General features: G+C 40.5%; 1 protein-coding gene across 3 annotated transcripts in view; it reads right to left on the bottom strand.

Annotated features, from left to right (window-relative positions):
• Positions 1–23,268, bottom strand: part of prkar2aa (protein kinase, cAMP-dependent, regulatory, type II, alpha A) — a 122,420-nt gene that overhangs the window by 77,926 nt on the left and 21,226 nt on the right. For 2 of the 3 annotated variants that reach the window (XM_062427392.1, XM_062427393.1), the window contains exons 3-11: positions 14,933–14,968; positions 10,084–10,220; positions 9,068–9,174; positions 5,959–6,100; positions 5,372–5,473; positions 4,825–4,899; positions 4,487–4,552; positions 3,901–4,039; positions 488–2,143 (exon numbers count right to left, since the gene is read on the bottom strand). In XM_062427392.1, coding sequence (XP_062283376.1) covers positions 2,019–2,143; positions 3,901–4,039; positions 4,487–4,552; positions 4,825–4,899; positions 5,372–5,473; positions 5,959–6,100; positions 9,068–9,174; positions 10,084–10,220; positions 14,933–14,968 — 929 coding nt within the window. In that variant the 3' untranslated portion in view covers positions 488–2,018. Of the gene's footprint in view, positions 1–487; positions 2,144–3,900; positions 4,040–4,378; positions 4,553–4,824; positions 4,900–5,371; positions 5,474–5,958; positions 6,101–9,067; positions 9,175–10,083; positions 10,221–14,932; positions 14,969–23,268 lie in introns of those variants that run through there. The other variant, XM_062427394.1, reaches the window with a different exon arrangement.

The following is a 23,268-nucleotide window of genomic DNA, read 5'->3' as shown; positions in this document are numbered from 1 at the left end:
TAACATGTTAAATATTCAAAAATGAGGAAAATCTTAAAGCTCTAACATCAGATGTAACCTCCTTTGTAATCATCGTTTTCATGAGTAACTGTAATTTAATTACACATTTTTTGGTCAGGAACTGTAATGGATTAGTTACATTGATTTTGTTACTCCCCAACACATTACAAAAGTCTGGAAGATTGATTGTATGTATTTTGAGGTGATTTACAAAATAATGATCTGTGTTGCTCACATGACTCATCTCTGTACCGGTGTAAAAACAGTTATCTACAGTAACTGTCTGTAAAACTGTATATTATGTGTTTAACACAACGTGTATTTACTGCAGGGCTGTTGTATTACAAGGTGTTTGCCATTTTGTCCATCCCTTGTGTGTGAGTGCATGGCTGAATCATCAAAAAAATGGTTTTCATCACATTTAGTACAGGGAACTGGAGGTTTAGCAGAGCTGGACTTGAAATGAATAAAGAGACGAGACTTAACAAAATGTTTGCTTTATTTTTTTCCATTTTTTTTTATCCAGGACAACTCATTCAAGGATAATCAAGGAGAAATAAGCACTAATATTTTTATTAGAATTTTTTTTTCCATTTTTCCATTATGTCAGAGATGAATGGTGAATTTTTATCAGAATTGGTCAAAGTAAAACAAAAAATAATAAATGAATATATAATAATACATTAATAATTAATTCAATACATTGAAGTGTGGCGTCAATGATAGAATAACAATGGCCCAGAAATGTAGGGTTGTTATCGTTTTCACCGCTTCTTCTGTGGTACTGCAATAATCACCAGCACTAACTCAACTCAATCAACAACAGTAGAGGAAGAAATGGAGCGCGCTCACAAAGTTCTGCACCCCGGCCTCCCAAAGAGGAAACACTTTTTTTTATTTAAATAATATTTTATCAAAGCTTCTGTTTTTTTATCTTCATAAAATGTTTCTAAAACTTATGTATTCTTTAAACTTTTCTCTCTTTTTTTGCATTTTTGATTCATTTTCCTTTTCAGAGATTTTTAAAGTTTGTCATCTCCATTTTACCACAATGTGTCCGTTTTTGCAAATGTGGTGGTCTATGTGTTCTTGAGTATTTGTATCTGTACCCCTGTGTGTGTGTGTGTGTGTGTGTGTGTGTGTGTGTGTGTGTGTGTGTGTGTGTGTGTGTGTGTGTGTGTGTGTGTGTGTGTGTGTGTGTGTGTGTGTGTGTGTGTGTGTGTGTGTGTGTGTGTGTGTGTGTGTGTGTGTGTGTGTGTGTGTTTGTGTTGATGTGTCCTTGGCTGAGGCTTGTTGGAACAACTTTGAGTTGTCTAAGTGCTCACGAGAATGCAAAGCCTGCACATATGAAGCATGAGGTGTGTGGGTTTTCTTTTTTTAAACATTTATGGAGTGTTTGTGTGTGTGTGTGTTTTATGTCCTTACACTGCTGGTCCTTTACCAAGGTCACTGCAGCAAAGACATTCATACTGAGAGGTTGACGCTGGCTCAAGCAACAAGGTGTGTGGCCTTTAGCTAACTCTGTGTGTGTGTGTGTGTGTGTGTGTGTGTGTGTGTGTGTGTGTGTGTGTGCATTAACTAAGTGAGCTTATCAAGGAGTGTGTTGAGCTAGTATGTGCACAAGGGTGATCAGACTAAGAATAGTGGCCGTCTCTCAGTGCCTACATAGGTGTGTGTGTGTGTGTGTGTGTGTGTGTGTGTGTGTGTGTGTGTGTGTGTGTGTGTGTGTGTGTGTGTGTGTTCATGTATGTGTGTGAGCAAGTGATATACTCTGTGAGGGGTTATGTACCTGCAGGTGAGCCAAGTACAATTTCCCACCTGTTTGCACGGTTTGTGTAAAGCTTATTATGAGTCTGTATAACCACTGCATGATGTTAGAGAGGACATATGTTTGTTTGTCTGTGTGCGCACGTGTGTGCGCACGTGTGTGTGTGTGTGTGTGTGTGTGTGTGTGTGTGTGTGTGTGTGTGTGTGTGTGTGTGTGTGTAATAGAAGGCACGGAGGGTGGTGTGGGAGGCTCAGTCTCTCAGGTCCATGCTGGATCCGAACAGGGCCACCAGCTGCTCCTCATAGTGGGAGATGTTCCTCTTCATGATCTCCTTACAGGAGCCCAGGAGGCGCTCAAATGCCTGCACATCTATTACTGCAGAGAGAAAGAAAAAGTAGGAGAGAGGGATGGAGATGTTAGATGTGTCTGTGTACAGTCATCTCAGTTGCTGAGGTATTTAAATGTCACATCAAATTTAAACAATTCATTGGGCGAATTGTCATTTGCTAAAATGTTTAATAAATATAACACATAAAAAAGGACCCTGTGTCATCTTCTTTATGCCTACAGATTCTGATTGGTCCCTGAGGATTTCAAACCATGCAACATGGTATAAACTCAGTTCACCCAGAGGGGGTGTATGATAAAAAATCTCCTGGTCATAGCAAGAAAAGTGCTGGTGGGACTGATAACACTGACGACAGCTCCGTTCCATTCAAGGAAGTCACACTGGTGAATCCTCATGGTTTACACCAGCATCACGAATTTGAAGAAACTAAATGGGATTCAGCTGTCATTAAGTGCACCTGTGCTTTTGCTGCTTTGCGATACCAAACTGTCCGCTGTGAGAAAGGTTTGAGGTCGATGACATTAAGAGTGGTGAGGAGTGTATAGATTTGTACCCCGGTTTAGAACAGACCCCCACCAAGCCATGATGTCCAGTGATCACTCATTCGCAACAGAAAATACACAGTTGTGACACTCAGAATGAACGTGTTTGAGACACAAGAGGCTCAGTCACAACAGTCCAGACACTGGACATTACACTCAAAAAAATAAGTGAATAAATAAAAATAAAAACTGAGATGTCCTCTCATCTCTCAGCATGTGTGGCTCCTCCATGGAAATAAATGCTCAGGATTTCGTCTTTCAGCATCAGAACATTTTTTCTCTGCTTCAAAGACGAGCAGCTGTACAACACAAGGTGATGTACAGTTAGTGCACTAAACAGGAAGTACACTGAATGACAAAACAGACAGGTAAGTGCATGGTCAATAAATGAATAAAAACTGTGATGAGAGGTAAAAAATAAAAAATAAAATAAACACACATCACAGCAGAGAGAGGAGAGGTGACCAGCTGTTAAAAATCCTTTGTTCGTTTTCAGAAGTGAAGAGCTTTTCATCCGCTGTGCTTCCTGAATTAGAGCTCTGCTTTAAAAGCAAAATAATAAGCGAACGGCCTTCAATCAACAAAATGAGTGGACGGGATGAAGAGCCACACACCAATTGTGAATTAATCAAAACTCTAACACCACTTGATATCTCATGACAGACTGCTTGTAACAGTTCAATTAGAGGAAAACGAACGCCACGGACACAGTTGTGGAGTTGAGTGGTTTAAATATTGCTTATTAACTGTTTTTAATTTCATTTAAATTTTAACTATACACTGAGGATTTATTGAACCCTTTAAATAATGGCTTTGTTTAATCCTAGAGCTCTTAAACAAGGAGGAGTTGGAAAATTGCCTGCCTCGCAAGACAAATCAATATGCAAGCTGGATCCAACCCAGAAAAAAATGTGTGTAATATGTACAATTTATATGATTAAACTGGGCTTCTACCACAAAAATACATAAAAATCTTTAAATGATTCTGTAGTATCGCTTTATTAAATTCTCCCTGCTGTTTTTTTCCCTCATTCGAATTGCTGTGCAAACTCTTTGTGGATGAATGGTCTCAAAGCAACACATAGACAGCACCAACTTATGCAGGCAAAGAAACAGGTGATGTAATTAAAAAAAAAAAATCAAACAGGGGTTTAAATGCAGGCATCAAATTCCCCCCACAATGGTGAAATAAAGCTACTTTAAATCAACATTAAACTTTTAATGAGTGCATTTCATCTTACCCAAACACTTGACAACGCCCACTGCGTAGGCGGAGGCGGCCCGGGGCTTGTTAGTGACCAAGGCCAGCTCCCCAAAGTAATGACCCCTGCTACAGCGTGTTATCTCCACCTCCGCGTTGTCTGCATGGTCCGCCTTCGTCTTAAGGGTGGGAGAAAGGAGAATATTAAAGGTTAGGAACCACTAGCGTCTCGTCACCCCCCACCCACACCCCCTTACCTAGCTAGAGGCACTCAGCAGCTGAGCAGACAATTGTGATTCCCGCTGTTGCTAGGCAAAACCAAGAATCCCTTTTTGTACTCGGGTTGGTTTTTAATTGTGGACTGTGGGTTGTCATTGTCAAAATGTTCTGCACAGACGCTACCTGGTAGTAGAATATAATCAGCTATTGGGCATATTCCTGAAACAAAGCATTTCTAGCATACTGAGAGAGGCGATAGCTGGAAAAATGCAGAATAGAACTGGAGGGGAGATTTATTCATCTACACAGGTCTCTGAGGAATGCACCATGAAATAAATAAACTTCTAGATTACAATCCTTATATTCAAAATGCAGAGTAGTGAAATACAAAACTGAAGATATCTTACTTTACTCTTCATCATGATCTTGACCTCCCCAGATTCTACGATGTAGAAGCAGTCAGCCTTGTCTCCCTTAGGACAAAAGGAAACAGACAAGTTATAAATACACTACAAGAGAAGATGTGAGCTGTGCTGGTGTTCATCCATTAACAAAGCCTATCTTTGTTAATAAAAGCAATGATTTCAACTATGTAGAATAACTGAGATCAGTTTCACAAGTCTTAAAGCTACTGATACTTTCATATACCACATTTAATTCAGTGATATACTGGCTGTGTACACACTAAACTAACAATTGCAGTCATGCTCTCCCAGTGTTAAACAGAATAAATAAGTGGTCTTACCTGTACAATGATGCGCTCACCGTCTGGGAACTGCTTCGCTCCTAATACATCCACTATCTTCATCCTCTCATTTGCCTGGACATAAAGAGAAGATGGAAGACGGTGAGGATGAGGGAGGAGAAATAATGAGAGAATTGTTTCACTGACTACAGATGCGGATGACGGCCATGTGAACTCCTGAACTTCCATATCTTATCTACTCTGCTCCTTCTTAGCTTGAACCTTAGCCACACTGCTGTGTCTTGCACATTTTAAGCTTGGTGATGCAAAAGTATAAAAAGGGCACGGTGGAGAAATTGTGTGGATGGAACATATGTGTGTCAGAAAGTCCATGCTTAGCTTTCATCTTAAGTAAATATACAGTTTCGTAATTAGAGTAGAACATTTTTTCCATCATTAACACATTTTTATTATTAACTGGCTAGTGTTCAGCTACTAACAGGATTGCAAGCGACATAGTTGAAGTTTCTGCAATATGTAGTGATGTGAAGGGAAAGAGCAAAAAATTGCTGGAGCCAGTGAGAGGATTTTCTACAACTAAACTCACCTCCAGTGATTTGAGTAAGGGCACAGACTCGATGAAACACTCGTACATCCTCCTCTTCTTGGCATTGGCCTTCACAATGAGTCTACGAAATGTGGCACGATCCTAGGGGAGGCAAACATTGGTAAACAAACACCTCCTAAAAGCTGATCCTCTCAAACTGTGCGGCTGTTGTTGGTCGTTCTCTGCTAGGCCACAGGGAGGAGCTGCAGCAGTGAGAAGCATCAGCTCCATTCATAGATAACCCAACTCCATTCTTAACATGTCTGAGCAGCACAGTTCAGTGTGGCAGAAACCTACTCACAACACATTCTAGGAGGACAATTACAGGGAAATAATTCTGAATGGAGCTTTAATTTTTTTAAAAATGTGACACTTTGATCGCAAAAAGGCTAACAGAGCATTGTAAAAAAGTGGTGCTCCTTAAAATGTGACTGAAAACATTTGGTTGACAAATTGGATCCTTCATGACTAAAACACTGAAAACAACCTCCAGATTATAAAGAAATGGTTTATTTTAAGACTCACCAAAGTACCATATACTTCTGTTTTTTTCGGTTTGTGTGTGTGTGTTCATCGTATATTCTTACCAGTCCCCATAGTGCCCCGTCCTGGGTGGCGCTGATGGTGGCAGCACGTGGCGTGTTGTACATGAGTGCCAGCTCCCCGAAGCTGCCCTTATTGTTATACTGACCCACGCATTTTCCCGATACCAATATGTCAAACACACCCCTGGAGAGACAGAGAGAGAGAGAAAGAAGAGAGTGAGTTAAGGAAAGATAAAAAACAAAAAACAGCAAACAGGGAATGAGAAAAGAGAATTAGATCCAATTAGAAAAAACACGATTAATTTAACGGAGCCAAAAGAGGAGATCAGTGTTTTGTTTATTGACCTACTGACTCGTTTAAATAGACATCTAATTACACATTATCTGTAGCCTGAGGGCAGTGCTCGCTGTCAGTTTGGCACACTTGGTGAGCGAATCATTCACTCTGTGTTTGTGTGGGTGCACTATTGTGTATAATGGTGTGTGTTTGTTTTTAAAGAGATGTTTTTCATACATGTGCAAGTTCTTGACTGTAACAACACGCAGTATAAAAAGGTGAGAGCAATTTAGCTTCTGAGAATATTTTTATATCTTCATTTACAGTATCTAAAAGTGTGTAAGTGTGTGTGTGTGTGTGTGTGTGTGTGTGTGTGTGTGTGTGTGTGTGTGCGTGTGTGTTTGTTTGTGCATGTGGTAATACTTCAGCAGAGCAGCTTGGTCTCCCCGTCCCGCTCTCCCTACTCTCTCTCTCTCTATATATATATATGGGGATTAAACCTGGGGAAGGTAATTTGCAGCGTAGTTGATCGGCAGGATTAAGTAGTCACTTTGTGACATAGTCCGTCCTTCCATTGGCTGCGTAGTGGAGCTAAAGCCCTCATCGCTGGTGGCGTATTAACTTATTTTGCCTGGATTACCATGACGATGATCACTTATGTTGTCGGCGGTTAAGCAACTCGATCAACACGCCGTTTAAAATGCTGGTCTGTTTGCTCTTAATTACCGGCACTGAGCAGTTGTGAAAGCTGTGAATACTTATACATTTCACACAATAACCCTGCTTGAGCCAAGACGAATGTCAACGAAAGGGCGGCTTTTCTCTTAAATAACCATTTTCACTTCATGAATAAGACACACAAGAGGGTATTGAGGAAATTCAGTTATTAAATTAACAGAACTTTGATGTCTGGCTATGATTGGAAGATGACTGGTATATTTTACGTCACTATAGCTGCACTGAGTGGATGTGTGCATGAGGATTTTCCCTACCTAATCAATCCTTGTACAGTGCCTTATGTGATTGTTAAGCTCCTGTCTCTCTCTAAGACAGAAAATACAACATCTCAATATCAACAATTTTTTTTTGTTGAAAAAAGCAATCCGTCTCAGATGACGTGCTTCACAGTGATTTTTAAAACAACACAGCCATCTTGGCCTTGTTGGAAAAAAGGCAACACTAAAGCTGTGATTGAAAAAAAACAAAGAAATGCAGCTCTGGATGCTTGTTAAAGACCACATGTATAAAATCGAGTGATGATATTTGATTGAATCATATCCATATATCCAAATTAACTTTGGTGGCAGCTTTAAATGTGTTTCAACCAATCAGAACTGATGACCACAGTGATTCTTCTCAAATTGTACACATCAGCCTTTCCATTATATATTTATGCTTCTTATCCCAAAGGGTTTCTGAGTGATTCCAATTTACTTCCAGCCTCCGAGGCTTCACAGTGGGTTTGTTTAGGTTTCTCTGTGAAAGTTGCTCCTTCTCATAAAGAAGCACACAGGCCAGCTACATGTGTGGATGATAGTTGTGCTTTTCAGTCTTCTGCAGTCAGCTGACAGCAGAAACAACCACGTCTGTTAAGTTGGTGGCTAACAGGATAACAGGGACATAGAGGAGATAGAGAGAAGTGGTTCAATGACATAATAAAAAGTTTAAATATAAAACAGGACTGAGATCATGCAGGGTTTGCCTGCACAATGTCCGACTTTGTCCTGTTTTCTTTCCTGCTTTTCTTTTGCTTTCCCAGTTATCCCTCCATCTCTGTGTGTGTCCACGTTCCCGCCCCACCCTCCTGGTGACATTAGGACACATACATTTTTTTTCTTACAGGCCAGGGAAAACCCCGGGACTGTATATGGCCAGGCAGGCATGCTGCTCTGAAAGGTCATTGCATGTCTCATGCACAGCGAGCACGCTGGGTTAGAAAGTGTGTATGCAGATGGGAAGATAGCACACAACAAGTGGAACTGAACTGAACTGTGCTGAACTGATATGCCAAGAATAAATGGAGGCAAGGGTGGGATAAACAAAGACCAGCCACCAGCCAAACACTGGCAGCTCTGTTCTCTCTTTGGTAACAGGGGTTAAAAACTACCATCATGAAGTCTTTCTCTATGCTAAGTAATCACTCGGGTTGGTAAAGTAATCTTAAAGTTAAAAGTAAAAACTTTTTTCTTTTTCTTTTTTTTAAAGAACTCAACATTAAACTGTTTTTTAGTTTTTATTTCACTTTTTTCAAGCACCTGGGAATGTTACTGTAGCGATAAACACAACATCCTGCAGCTTGACGCATAATTAAATAGTAATAATTAAAATGTGATGTTTACACATCAGTGATGATACGATGGCTCCAGCCCAGGCAACAGAGGCCTGTGTACAAAGCGTCAGTTTACTAAAGCAATACGGCAGGATAATTACACACACGGACTTCAGGTAAACGTAATTATGAACACTGGAACATAAACCTAACCCCAACTGCTAAAGATTAGCAAACTAGCCACACTGTTGTAAATATTTAAGATGAGTAGCGCTCCATACCAATAGTCTACTGTTATTTATATATACATGCCAGATAATTAAACCTACCTTTTTGAAACTTTTAAATTGTTGTTGCAACTGTCACTGTGTGTGTGTGTGTGTCGAGTTGACACACAAATACTATAAAGGGACTTTTCCTCATTTTGTCTGGTCAACTTTTCAAACACAAAATATGTATACAGGAATTTTATGCAGTAACTGAGCAGCAAAACATGGTTATAGTGACCCTTTCTGTCATCTAAGCTCACTAAAACAAACAGAATTTGTATAAGCAAATTGACCCGGCTTTAATCCAACAATAAAGTTGTCCTGTGTGACACCTACCTCTCTATGACGTAGAAGTTGTCTCCATCATCTCCCTGGTCGATGACGTGCTCCTGGGGCTGAACCCGTAACTCAAACATGGCGTCCAGCACCTCTGAGAACTGCTCCTGCATGGGGGGGAGGGCGCAGAAGATGGACATCAGACACAAAAAAATGAGGAGAAACAAGGAGTAAGAGTGGTAATTTGTGTTGAGCTGAAAATGGCATATTGCTCATGTGAGTGCTGCTCTGAAACGGGCACGAGATAGAACTTAATTATCCCGCGGAAAAGCTATTGGAGAAAATGGAATGCTAGTCAAAAGTTTGGACACACTTTCCCATTCTAGGTTAAATGTGTCCCAGGAGGAGGAGAGGGGAGATTTTTTCCATATCATGACACTTTATCAGTGATTCAGTCTTGTTGTCTCTCGGGTTTGAGTTCATCAAAACGACAGATTTATAATTGTAAATGCCAAGTGCTGCATGGTTCACAATGGAAACAGAAATAGGTTTTAAAAATAAAAAGGAATTTTAAGCCAAAACAAATGTGGACAAATCAAGAACAGCGACATCACACCGATATATGACATTTGATTGTTGACACCTTGATTTGTTTTGACAGCTAGTAACTCCCAAATATAGAAAGATTTCAGCTGATTTGTTTTATTAAGTCAACAAAACCAGCACACAATGAGAACACAGTGTCACAGGATACTATAACTTCACTTTCTAGACAATAAGATGACACATTATTACACATGTTGGTTTATCCTTTCATTTGTGACACGTCTGTTAGGGTGCAACATTTACATTTTTGTCCAACGGTCAATTTACATTACTATTGTATTTTTTTGGCTGGTGAGTGAAGCAAAACCACTTACATATTTTACCAGCATTTGACTGGTGGCTGGTGGCTGGTGCTAATTTTGTGCTCTGTCATCTGTACATAAATAGTTTAGCGCATTGCTCTGTGTGTGTGTGTGTGTGTGTGTGTGTGTGTGTGTATGCGTGTCTTCCTGTTTGTAAGTTTTATTTACATGTTCTAGTGTTTTGAAGATTAGGATGTCTCGGCAAGCCTCCTGCAGTCTGCAGCGCTGTTCGTCTGTTTTTGGGTGAACCACTCTGGGCTCCGTGTCATCGTCGTCTTCGTCTGGGTTGAACGCCTCCGCACACACTGGAAGGAAGACATGTAAAGCCTAGTTTACACACTGTAGTAACACATTCACACACTGTATTAGACACAGCAAACAATCCAAGCAAGAAAGTTTTATATGGAGATAAAAAAGAACTACGAGTAAAGATGAATGAGTGTATTAATTGATGTTCTCCAGAGTTTGGCTCTGTGAGAAACTATGTATGTGTAAAGAAAGTAACTAGAGTCCTGTATTGACTGGACTTTGTATATATAAAAGCTGCCTCTGCAGATATCCATCACATTGACGACAACTTTAATGTGTGTGACGATGTGTTTTAATATTCAGTCTAAGAGTGACAGTTAACTCATGTCTTGACGCTGAAGGTGTAAAAAAAGTCATGTTATGTTTTAAACACACACACAGAAAGTTAAACACACAAGCAGACGTGCAAAGAAAACAGAAACAACAAAGGTAAGCTATTACACAAGCACACACAAGTACACACACACACAAGCAAGGAGGAAGATATTGTATAACGAGAAATGAGCCGACGTCCTGCAGGAGACGTGAACAGAGGACATCGTTACTGCAGGACACTGAAGGAGCCCAGAAGTGAGGAAATGACACACGAACAGCGACATGTGTTAGCACACTGGGTGACAAACACTGACAAGGTCATTTCAAATATGTCAGTATGTATCTGGGTTTTCTCCACGGTAGGGACGCACTCCAACCCTCACATGACATTTATTACAAAACACATGAAGTGTGTGCGTGTCTGTGTAACATGTTATCTCTCAGCATTCATACCAATCATGTTTAGAGCAGTGTGACCTCTGGAGTGTGAATGTGTTTACTCCTTCGGTTGAGCTCCATCAGGCAGGTGAATATAACGAAGCAAAAATAAAAAGAAGTCTCAGCACTCTGTTAATCACAATGTGACGTCACTCATTTGGGCTGAGAAACCTAAAGTGAAGAGTTTGATAAGTATGAAGATACAGATATTGACATTTGATAGCCAAAAAGCTGTAGGCAAACCTGTCCGGCCTGCTCACGTGCAGCTTTGTGTGTTTTTCACTGGTATGAAAACCATTTAAGATCCGATAAAGCAGAGAATTCAGGCCGGTTCATCACGCTCAGCCTAAGTTGCTGGAATCAGATTTGTTTTGTTTCTCTCACGCTGCCAAAAGCTCTATCAACCCTTGGCAAGATGACAGGATACCAAAACACCGGCCAATAAACAAGCTGCTTGTGAGTCGTCTATGTATGTTTTGTCGACAAGCCCTGGTTCACTTGTTACAGGATGGTGTGATCACATTGGATGCAAACATGTAATCAAGTCATCATTTCTCCCACGTTTTCAGCCAATTAAAATAAATAATGGATGTGATCGAGCGTCAGCCTCTCATGTGAGAAATCGCTGATTCCTCCATTCTCAGTGTGGTGCGCCATGTGTCCGTGTACTTTCAGACCGTTAAGTGAGTATTCTTAATGAATTTGTTCCATGTTATCTTCTCAGGATCGATCACACGTTTAGCCCATTAAAATATTTGGACAACTTGTCACGCCAATATTGGAAAACCAAAACAAGTTTCTGAATTTTTGTTTCAAAGACTGATTCAAACCACCACCAGTGTAATGCTGAGCCTGAGTGATGTTGGATATTATATTATGGACATATGCTTTCTCTATTTCAAATTACTGTCAAAGAAATCAAATAAGGGCTTATTAAAGAATAAATGTGTTATGAGAGGAAAGACTTGACTCTAATATTGAATTACTTTACTCAATATCAGACAATCTTTTGATTATGAAACATTGAGTTCATATTGGAAACAAAATGTTCATTTTATCAATAGAAAATGTACTTCCTACAATAAAGGAACTAGTAGACTGTTCTATTAGAAGACCCAAATATATACACCGCTCAAAAACATTAGGGGAACACCAAATGACGTAACAACCATCAATGGAAACCAAAATCATCAACCTATTGAGGGCTGGATTCAAAATCAAAATTAAAATCACAGGCTGATCCACCTTGCGTACATTTCATCACAACAACTCGTGTGACTCAGTATTGTGTTTGGCCCCCACATGCCTGTGTGCACTCCTAACAACGTCTGGACATGCTCCCAATGAGTCATTGGATGGTATCCTGGGGGATCTTTTCGCAGACCTGGATCAGGGCATCTGTGAGCTCCTGGACAGTCTATGGCAGTATTTGGCTGCGGCGGATGCACTGATACATAACGTCCCATAGGTTCTCAATTGGATTTAGGTCAGGGGAGCGTGAGGGCCAGTCAATGGCATCAATGCCTTCATCATCCAGGAACTGCCTACATACTCAGTCTGGCCACATGAGGCCAAACATTGTCCCGCACTGGGAGGAACCCAGGATCCACTGCACCAGCGTAAGGTTTAACAATTGCTCTGAGGATTTCATCCCGTTACCTAACAGCAGTCAGGGTACCGTTGGCTATGACATGGAGGTCTGTGTGACCCTTCAAGGATATGCCTCCCCAGACCATCACTGACCCACCGCCAAATTGGTCACGCTGGATGATGTTACAGGCAGCATAACGTTTACCACAGTGTGCCCAGACTCATTCATGCCTGTCACATGTGTTCAGTGTGAACCTGCTCATTCTGGTGTTCTCTGGCAAATGCCAATCTAGCTGCATGGTGCTGGGCTATGAGCACAGGTCCCATTAGAGGACGTCGGACTCTCATGCCACACTCATAGAGTCTATTTCTGACAGTTTGGTCAGAAACATGCACACCAGTAGCCTGATGGAGGTCATTTTGTAGGACCCTGGCAGTGCTCCTCTGTTCCACCTCACACAAAAGGAACAGACATTGGTGCTGCTGTAGCAGCAGGACCAACCGAGGACCAATCCCTTCTACAACCGTGTCCAGCTCTCATGTAACAGCCGGTCTCCTGGTATCGCCTCCATGATCTTAAGACTGTGCTGGGATACACAGCAAACTTACCTGCAACCTGACTGGGCTGCATGTAGCGGCTCATGTTACCAGTAGTGACAATGACGCAAGCGGAACACCACCAAACTAGAGGTCTGTGGCCACTACATGTAAAACCAGTTTTTTGTTTTTTTTTTGGGGGGGGGGGGGGTATTGCTTTTGCCTCTCCATTACACCTGCTGTCACTTTCATTTGCAACAAAGCAGATTAAAATTGATTCACAACTGACTTGGTGTTATACTGTGATCATTAAGTGTTCCCTTAATTTTTTTGAGTCTGTTAAGAATATTACTTTGTCTGTTGATTCAATTATGCTGCATCATTTTAAGCAGAAATGATTGAAGGTTTTGTATTAAACCTTCTGTTGACACACACAGTATGGAGGAGCAAAAATGAACCTTACAATGTAATCCCACCAGCTGAGTCAACACTTCTGTGACAGTGTCAATGACTAGTGTTGTATTGAATTGTAGTATAATGAACAGAGGTTTATATTTAAAGATATGCTTATTATTGTTATCATTACATTTTGTATTCTCCATCTTGACCACCAAAAGAAATTGTCCTGAAAAGCACAGCACATCACAGAGAGCCTTTTCTCTTTACTTTTAAAAATAAAAAACCCAAAAAAGGTTAAGGTGATACAGGTGTGGATTTTTTCTTCAAGTTTTAACAAGACTTCTTCCTTTGGGAGAAGACCAAATCTGTGTCTCTGACAAAACACCAGACATAAAAAAAATAAAGCAAATTCCAAATGAAAACAACTTTGTACAACTTACAAACTACAAATGGGAATCTCTTTCAACATCTCTGTAAAAGGATCTTTGTAGTAACACGACGAGCATCGCAGTGACGCTCTATCTTTGTTGTGATATGAACACCGGTTCTCCTCAGGGCTCAAAAAGGATCATTACGTCTCAAAAACATCACCACTACAAAGAAAGTCTGCATATCTTTCACATGTTTTCACCTACAAAGAAACTTTAAACCACTTTTTTAAAAACCCATTATAACAACAAGGGACTCTTGGGAACAAGGGAAATTGATGTTACAGCAAACAGCACATAGTCTAGGACTTTTCCAGATTAACTTTTACGAAGTTGTGGTTTAGTCAGCAGAATCGTCAGTGACCATAGGACAGTGGTAAAGATAAACATCAGTGGACACACCCACAGCCTAATCAAAGTGCACTGCTCTGTGACGGTTGACGACATTCAATTACTCATGTGTAAACACTAGACATGCACAACGGAGCGTGAGAAAACAAGAGCACCGTACAACACAAGGCCATAAACAGCAACACAGACACCCTAAACCCCCCAAAAAACCACACTGCAGTGCTGCTTCTTAATACTGTGTTTCACATGCACGACATACGCAGATACACTCATTATCAAAACACTGCCTGAGCGGTGTTTGACATCAGTGACAGACACACATCAGTAAATCTACCACTTGGCCTCAAAAGCTTACACACACACACACACACACACACACACACACACACACACACACACACACACACACACACACACACACACACACACACACACACACACACACACACACACACACACACACACACACACACACACACACACACACACACACACACACACACACACACACACACACACACACACACACACACACACACACACACACAGCGGGTGAGCCACTTAGGCGTTGATGTATGCAATGTCGTCCCAGTTTGAATTACACTTAAGGGACGTGACGTCAAACACATACACACACTCAAATGTCTCACCTGACACTCTCCTGTTGAATCTGCTGGGTGGTGGAGCTGTAGAGAGAAAGAAAGAGAAGGAGAAATTAACATAGTTGTTTTTACATAATGAGATTTCATGCAATTTTGCGATTGCTTTGAAATCCTTATTACCATTATCTGCACTGAACAGACGGAGTTCATAACAATAATTGAAGAAAAAGAAGAAGGGGGGGGGGGGGGGACAAAAAGGCTGAGAGTGAGTCAGAAAGACAGCAAGCAAACAGCAACAAGAGGTGAAGAGATAAAAAGTAGGACACGCTGAGAGAGACATGTAGTAAAACTGAGAGACCTAACCAGGACAAAAAACTGAGCTAACATATGAACTGAGGAAGAAGAAAAAAAATGAGCATTTCACTGTTGCAAAAAATATTCTCTTCATAAACATCAATGCTACTGTGAGAAGCAGCTACAACCTCTCTCTCTCACACACACACTCTAAAAAATGCTAATATTTTAAGATAATTGCAAATTATAAACTAATAAAACAAAAACATGATCACGCTCGGCAGCAGTAATCACACAATAATCGCCTGGAGCCAGACAGATATGAGCGGATTAACAAATAACTTTATAAGAACCCTCATAGTTAATAATGTAGGAGAAAAGGAAAAGAATGACAGGGTAATGTCTGTTGTGTTGTTATCAAATCCATTAACACTGTGGCTACATTACACCACTTCCCATTAAATATAATCAATTAGGCCGTCTGAACCAGCAACTTTTTAGCAACAGCTTTTCCCAAATGTTGACAGATGCCCCTTCTTGATTTTTGATTTGATGGCTGTGTCAACTATTCCTGCTTTCTGTGTTCAGCACAAAGACGTCCACAGCTTGTTTATGTTTCGACTTGACAAGAAGATTTATCTCCTCCGGTGTAGCCGGCCTCGAGGCTGCTGTAACCGCTGTTTGGATGCACAGATGCTGCTGGGACACTGTTAGCGTTCCTGAGCTACCAGGATGGCACATTTGATGTCTTTCCGTTTTAAAATTCATCATTCGAGCACTTAAAGCAGCAGGCACCTGCCCTGCTTAAGTGTCTCAACGTAGAAACAGGAGAGCTGTTGCATAGCTGGCCTGATCTCTAACTTCACTTGTAAGCAAAGAGACTACAGACAGAGAAAATATGAGTATTTCATATAATACATGTGTATAGAGTAAAATACGTCTCTTACAGGGCTCTTCTTATTCCTACTGCTGCTCTTTCAGACCTCTTATTTAGGTCAGGCCCCTACATTGAAAAATTAAATATACTTCCTGGACAACAAAAAAATAAAGCCGCTTTTTGCACTGTTTAGCTTGAGAACCTAAACGTTGTGCCATCTGTGTTTCCATTCACTTTAATACTCACATATTAGTCAGGATACTAATCTATTTCAGTGTTTCCCCATGAGAACATCACATGCCTCTTACATTGGGCCAGAAGCGCTCATATGCTGATTAGTAACGTGAGATCTAAATATAACAAGTGAGAGACACTTATATTAGCCAGGACTTTATAGCATAAAGCCTAAATTAATTGTCCTGTAATGATGGTAATGGTTCTATAGAAATATCCAGCACAGTTTCGGGGGCTACACTGTCGATGGCAAAATTACCAACAAAGATAAGGCTGTTTGCCAACTGTGTAAAAAGCAGCTGCCTTACTCTAAAATGACAACAAATCTGAGGATTTACCAGCTAGCTTACAACACAAGTGAGGTAGCCGAGGAACCGAACGAGCGGAGTGACGTTAACGCTACAACCTCGAGACACACTGCAATGTAAAGACACATAGTGCAGTTGGATGACACCACATGGGAAAATATAAAGATTACAGTCAATGGTAAGACGCACTCTCTGATCACTGACAAATGGACATCACACTAAATTTGATCTGACACATTACAGTATATGAGTTGAGTTTGAATTATCTTGAACAAAGTACTTCAAATTGTGCTTCAAATTTATTCGAACTTGACATTTTGAAATAGTCACAGCCCTGATCCAGAATGTTCCACGTATAGAGGGATGCTTGATCAGACTATTAAACTGATTAGCAGCATAATCCCAATCTACTCCTAACCATAACATAACTAAGTATTGCATGTTAAAACTTCCAGGACCCAATTCAAACAAATGTTTGTTGTTTCATGCATTTTTAATCTTGAGTGAGTGTGTAAATACTCCTATGCTGTTTAAAAGTCTGATCTCTTTTCTGCTTATCCAGGGTAATACAGAGGGACCACTTTGCTTGCTGGTGTTAGGCCCTCGCTGCAGCTGGCCCACTTACTGAGCCTCAGGGGTACAGGCCATGACGCCAGCCTCTTGCCTCCAAGCTGTCCTCCCAGATCTGGCTCCACGAAGGGACCAGGGAGGCCTTGGGGTGAGATGACTCTTGCGCATCTCGAGTTGATTTATAAAGTCAGTTTGTGGTTTTAGGTGGTAGATTGTATGCATCTAAAAACGTGAGCTGTTAATATCGTATGTTTGACATCAATTTGAAGTAATTAATAGAAGAGATTTAATATTTATGTCAGAAATAATTTCACGTGCCACCAAACACAGGAAAAACATCCTCCTCCTGGAAATGTCTAAACAGCAGCTGTAATTGAGTTTAATTTCCGGTCATGATTTCAGTGCCGTGCACTTGACACCAGCCAGTGTTCATCAGAGTAGAAGCTGCCTGGAAGGACACTGCTGGATATGAATATGCATTAGGAAAAATAAAGAGGCAGTGTATGTACACGTGTGAGTGTGTGCTTACAGTTTGTATGGTTGTGCAGTCCACTTGGTGTATGTCTGCATTATGTGAGTGTGGATTCAGGTCTTATGACTGTTTGTGTCTTGAGGGGCATCCTGTGTTTTTGCAGTGTGTGTGTGTGTGTGTGTGTGTGTGTAGCATGGTGTTCATTTACGCACAAAGAGGGTGAGGTCAATGTCCTAAACACCTGTTTTCTAACGCTGGGCTGTGAGTAGCCAGTATGGACATGGCTCACTGCTGCCACACATACACACACACACAGTGTGTGTCCATTGCTACCTTATTACCATCCTGTCAGAGCCCATTAGATCTAGACTGTGAAGACGGGAGCCTAGGGGAAGCTCACACATACACACCACTTTCTCCAGTCACCTGGGGAGATGGACAGAGTTTAACACTCTACTTTCCATGGCGATCACCCTTAATATCACTCAACACAGATGAAACCACAGGACCTCTTTGCGACATGGCTAATGCCACACTGACATTGTAGCATTTGCAAGGGGAAGTGTTGTAAAAATGTATCTCTCTTTCAAAGGAATTACCTAGAAAAGTATGGTAACTGCTTCAAAGAGTGCATAGGGAAAACACAGAGGGACGTCTGCATTTCAGTTCTTATTTGTATCAAAGTACCATCTCCCACTTACACACTACACATTCAGAGTCATTTAGCATCAACTTTGCCTACCTGAACTGTCATTCTGCTAACATATAACTGCCAAATGACTAACAACCCAAAAAGTCCAAAACAGCAACTAATTTTGTCCTTGGCACATAATGATTTCCCTGTAGGCCCGAGTATATTCTGACAATTAACCAATCAAAGCAAAGCAAAACAATGGCTCTGTAAAACAAGCTCTTAAAGAGCAGTCTGTTTGGCTGGCTCTACACAATGCAGTGGCATGTAATGTCTTCTCAGAAAACTGGATGGTTAATGTTAACATTGTTAACGTTGGATGAAACAGGAAACAGGAAGAGGATCCATTCTAATTTTGTCAGCACTGGCTGCCAGAAGTGCACAGTAAATTACAATGTGACACAAAACCAATATTTCAGACAAAGACAAATAAACAGTATTAATACAAGAGACTTTAAATGTATCATTAAAAGTATAATTTGACAAAAATGTTATATCCCGAAAACAATACACATCACAATATTCCACATTTTATGAAATACAATTTAATTGAAATAAATTCAATGAATACAATAAACAGTCCCCCCTGCTTTTATTGCACTTACAGTAACTTAATGACTATAGTTGTGGTCAACTCGAGTACTTCACCTGGTTCGCTGCCTCTCTTCTGTTCCGCTGTGTGAGCACTCAGCCATGCCGGCAGTGAAACAGAGTAGAGCAGAGAAACCAGTGCAACCATAAATGATAGCAAAATGCAGCAGAGACTCACAAAATGTTTATTTCTGTGATTAATCTAAATTTAAGTGCACTTGTTTAATTTGAGCTCATAGTCTCTACTGTGTTTTGCTTTCATTTATGGTTGCGCTACTCTCCTATGCTCTCTGAGGTTCAGCCCTTTGTGTTTGAGCTGCACACGCAGCGGAGCAGAGGAGAGACAGTGAACCAGGTGAAGTACTGGAGTTGACGACAACTACGCTCATTGTGCTACTGCGAGTGCAATAAAACCTTCGCCTTTAAAAAGCCAAAAATAAATTATTAATGTAAAATACACACAATAAATGTTTTTCTATCCTCACGTGATACATATGGTCATATCACACAGCCCCACACCTACTGAAGACCTGCGTAACGTATTTGTACTACTTGCCACTCTGACTTTGGTCATATCATTTTGCACAGATATTAATTTAATCCTTTAAGTGCATTTTAGAAGACTGCTGAATCAGATACTCAATAGATAGTGGTTAGCTGCTGAGTGAGTCAGCAAGAAACACTATTTTAAGAATCACATACAAGCCATACTATTGTATATATTATACTGTATATATACACAGAATGCAAACTTAAATTAGGGATATGTATGCAGAGGTTCGTAGTCAGTGTAGTGCCCTTAAATATATACTAGTTTTATACTAGTGCGGTGTAGTTCACGTTTTTTTTTAACTAGTGTTGGAAGTCACTGTTAATTCAAGCATTACACTTAGGAAATGGAGAGTAGTGGGTCTTCCCCCAAGCGTGGCTTGCATGTAACATTTGCATCTTTTGAGCTGCACCATGAAACTAACTTGTTTCACTGGACCATGAAACTAACTTGTTTCACTGCAAGTTAGTTACAAAAACAGATTTTAAATTAACACAAGCAGTTATCTCTGCACATTAAAAAAAACATCAATAATTTCATTCAGACCAGTCTATGCATCTGAATCTGTGTCTATAACTACGCATCTGTGGGTCATGTAGGACTTACTTACTGAATTGCTTTTATTTTAAAACAACTCAATTGATTTTTAAGTATGGAAAGCGATCTCCAAACCATGTCTGGTTGCCTGCCAACAAGACTGGCAGACAACTGTACCAGCCGCAGCCAAAATGGAGTAGGAAATGAGCAACTGAGTCAATTCTCTGACCTGTCTTTGTCTTCCTTTATCTCTTTCTTTTACTTGAACAACTTCCAAGTAATAACAAGGTGTAACCAACACTGTGGCAATATGATTACAATGTGACTGTTCTTAAAACTATAACAATATTATTTTCTGCTGATAGCAGAAACAGTAAAAACACATAGTGGACTTTAAGAAAATCACAGGCCAATAAAACATAAAAACACACGTTTAGATTTAACATCAGTGTGTTTCATAGAAACTCTGTAAGTAGTTGTAATACTCTCCCATGACTTCAATGCTATTATAAGTTCCTCCACTGTCTGTCATTTATTATATACCTCGCCCCCTCAGCTGTCTCAAAGGAACAGACCTTCCTCCCCCATATTGCTCCCAAAGCTTCTTGACTCCTCTCCCTCTCTTCATCGTCTCTACTGAATCTGAGTCTGGCTTCTTACTTTATCTCTTAAACCTTGAGACATCAGACCTCGGTCTTTTGGAGTTGGCTACCAGGAGTCGAAAGCTGACAGATACAAAATGGAGATAAATACAATTTTGAATAGGTTCAGTATCAATATAGTATTATATTATTATTTAATGTCTTAATCATTTTATTAGACTTGTGTTCAATGCTGGTACACAGGAAGGTTGTTAATACTACTAAATCACTTCAGGAGACAACTACCATCATGCTTGCACTGCAGGCCTTCATGCTAAGCTGAGAAATGATACTCATAATGGATTTTCTTGGGTTTGTTTACTTAAATAAAGGATGTAACAATGCAAATGTGAATGAACAGTGTCAAGGCAATGACTAGCGTTACAATTACTGAAACAGCTTAGCTTTTATTTCTAACTGGTGATAGCTTATGTCTCTGAATGAAGGCTCAGCTTCCCAAATAGCAACCAAATCAGCTAATTTTCAAACACCTTTCTCATTAATGTGTCTTCTTATACACTAAAAACAATGACTTGAAAGGCATAATTATACCTTTAAACAATTTTTGAGTGAAACACTGGCGACCTTGTGTTTATTATTCACTTCACTGACTTATTCCACTTAAATGTTCTTTTTAGGTTTCCTTCAATACAATTCCGCCCCTCCCCTCCAAAACTTTTATCAGCAACATAACCACCTACCAGGAGGACACATTCCAAACTGCTTAAAATGATTTGTTTTGATCCAAACCAAACTCATGAACAGGTCAGATCGCTGCAGGAACCGCAGCACGTAGAGACACACACACACACACACACACACACACACACACACACACACACACACACACACACACACACACACACACACACACACACACACACACACACACACACACACACACACACACACACACACACACACACACACACACACACACACCTTTCTACTGTTTCTTATACTGGCTTATAGTCAATATTTTGCTCTGAAAGGACACTTTTACATTTTTTGTTGGTGTTTTATTTATTTATGTATTATGAAGAAAGTTAGGATAGTGAGACACAAAACATTGGTAGAGCATGGGGTGTGGCAACAACGATTTCCAAAGGCCGGAAATCAAACCCTGGACATGCTGGTTATGCTGTATGCGCCTTGATCATAAGGCCACCATTGCGGCCCATTATATACATAACTTACATATTATAGTAATAGTGTTTTGTACTCTACATTGTATTTCATGTTAATAATGGTTGTGGGGTTATTTTTGTTTTGGTTCCATGTTTTGCCTCAAGGTTCAGGTGACTTAAAATTGCATAAATTGCAGCTCTCAAACTTTAACCGAAGCAACAAGAGGTGAATCACCTGAACACATTAGCTCCATGTTTGTGAAGAAATAAGCAAGGGCAGCAGGGAAAAGTCAAGAAAACACAACAAACACCAGTATGTGTGTGTAATAAATAAATTTGCCATTTCCTTGAGTGTGTTCTTTTTTTCGGAGAGTAAACTGGCCTGATCAGCACATTAAAATGTGCCATGTATTGTCTCAACCAGTCACATAAAGTGCAGCCACTAGTAGGTGGACATTATAAAAAAATGTGTATGTGTGTGCTTTTGTGTGTTTACATGTGTGGGTGCATAAGTCTGAGTATGCAAAGTGTGAAGTGCTCTCCCTACAGTCATGTGGCGGGGGGCTGGGATTGGTGGTGATGGTGGCTGTATCAAGTGTACGCCTGAAGTTGCCTTGGTAACCTAAAACAAAGAGGATCTCATCACCATAACAACACTACTCCCTTCACAACCGAACCCCCCCGCCGCCTCCCTTCTCCTCTATCCAGCTCGTAACAAGTGGTAGATCATCCCTCCTTCCGCCACCTCTCTCACGTTCTCTTTCCATCACTCTCTCTCCATCCCTCCCTCCCTCCACACCCACTCACTGCCATAACAGCATTAACAGATGGAGAGAAGAGGGATACAGAGAGAGACAGAGAGAGACACAGACAGACAGAGAGACAGAAAGAGAGAGACAGGGGGAGAGAGAGCATAGGGAGAACCAGAGGGGGAGAAACAAAAAAATACAGGCCAGAAGGGGCAACAGAGTGAGATCTCTGGCAATGTGAAAAAAATATATAGAGAGAGAGTGAGAAAAAGCAAGGAGAAAAAAAAGACATGATAGCAAATGCTAGTATGATAGCAGAGGTGAATAGTAAGCCACTGTTGATATAGAAAAAGAAAAGAGCGAGATAAGGGAAAAAAGGGGACAGTTGGAAAGGAAGCAAAATGGCTAGAGATGAGTGTTTATATGCAGAGAAAGCGAGATAGATAAACAGACACTGGATAAGAGGATGACTATAGCATGTCAAAACTGGTGAATCAGGGAAAAAACGTAGAGAAACAAAAACAGAGAGACAGAGATAATCACTGAGGTGGAGAGAGAGAAAGAGACAGGGAGATCCTTTTGAGTGAATAAGTGAATAAGAAAAAAAAGGGAGCAATTCATCCATCCCTGCCTGGTGTTTTAGATTGATTTCTCTAACAGCCATTCTCAGTGTGTGACTGTCCGCCTGCGCGGCTTGTCGATACATCAGCCGGTCAGCTGGAGGGGAGACCAAAGCATGAATG

The sequence above is a fragment of the Scomber scombrus genome, chromosome 10, assembly GCF_963691925.1.
Source record: "Scomber scombrus chromosome 10, fScoSco1.1, whole genome shotgun sequence".
In the NCBI taxonomy this organism is placed as follows: domain Eukaryota; kingdom Metazoa; phylum Chordata; class Actinopteri; order Scombriformes; family Scombridae; genus Scomber; species Scomber scombrus.
Note: the sequence above shows the minus strand (reverse complement) of the source record. Positions and strands in the feature narration are given on the sequence as shown.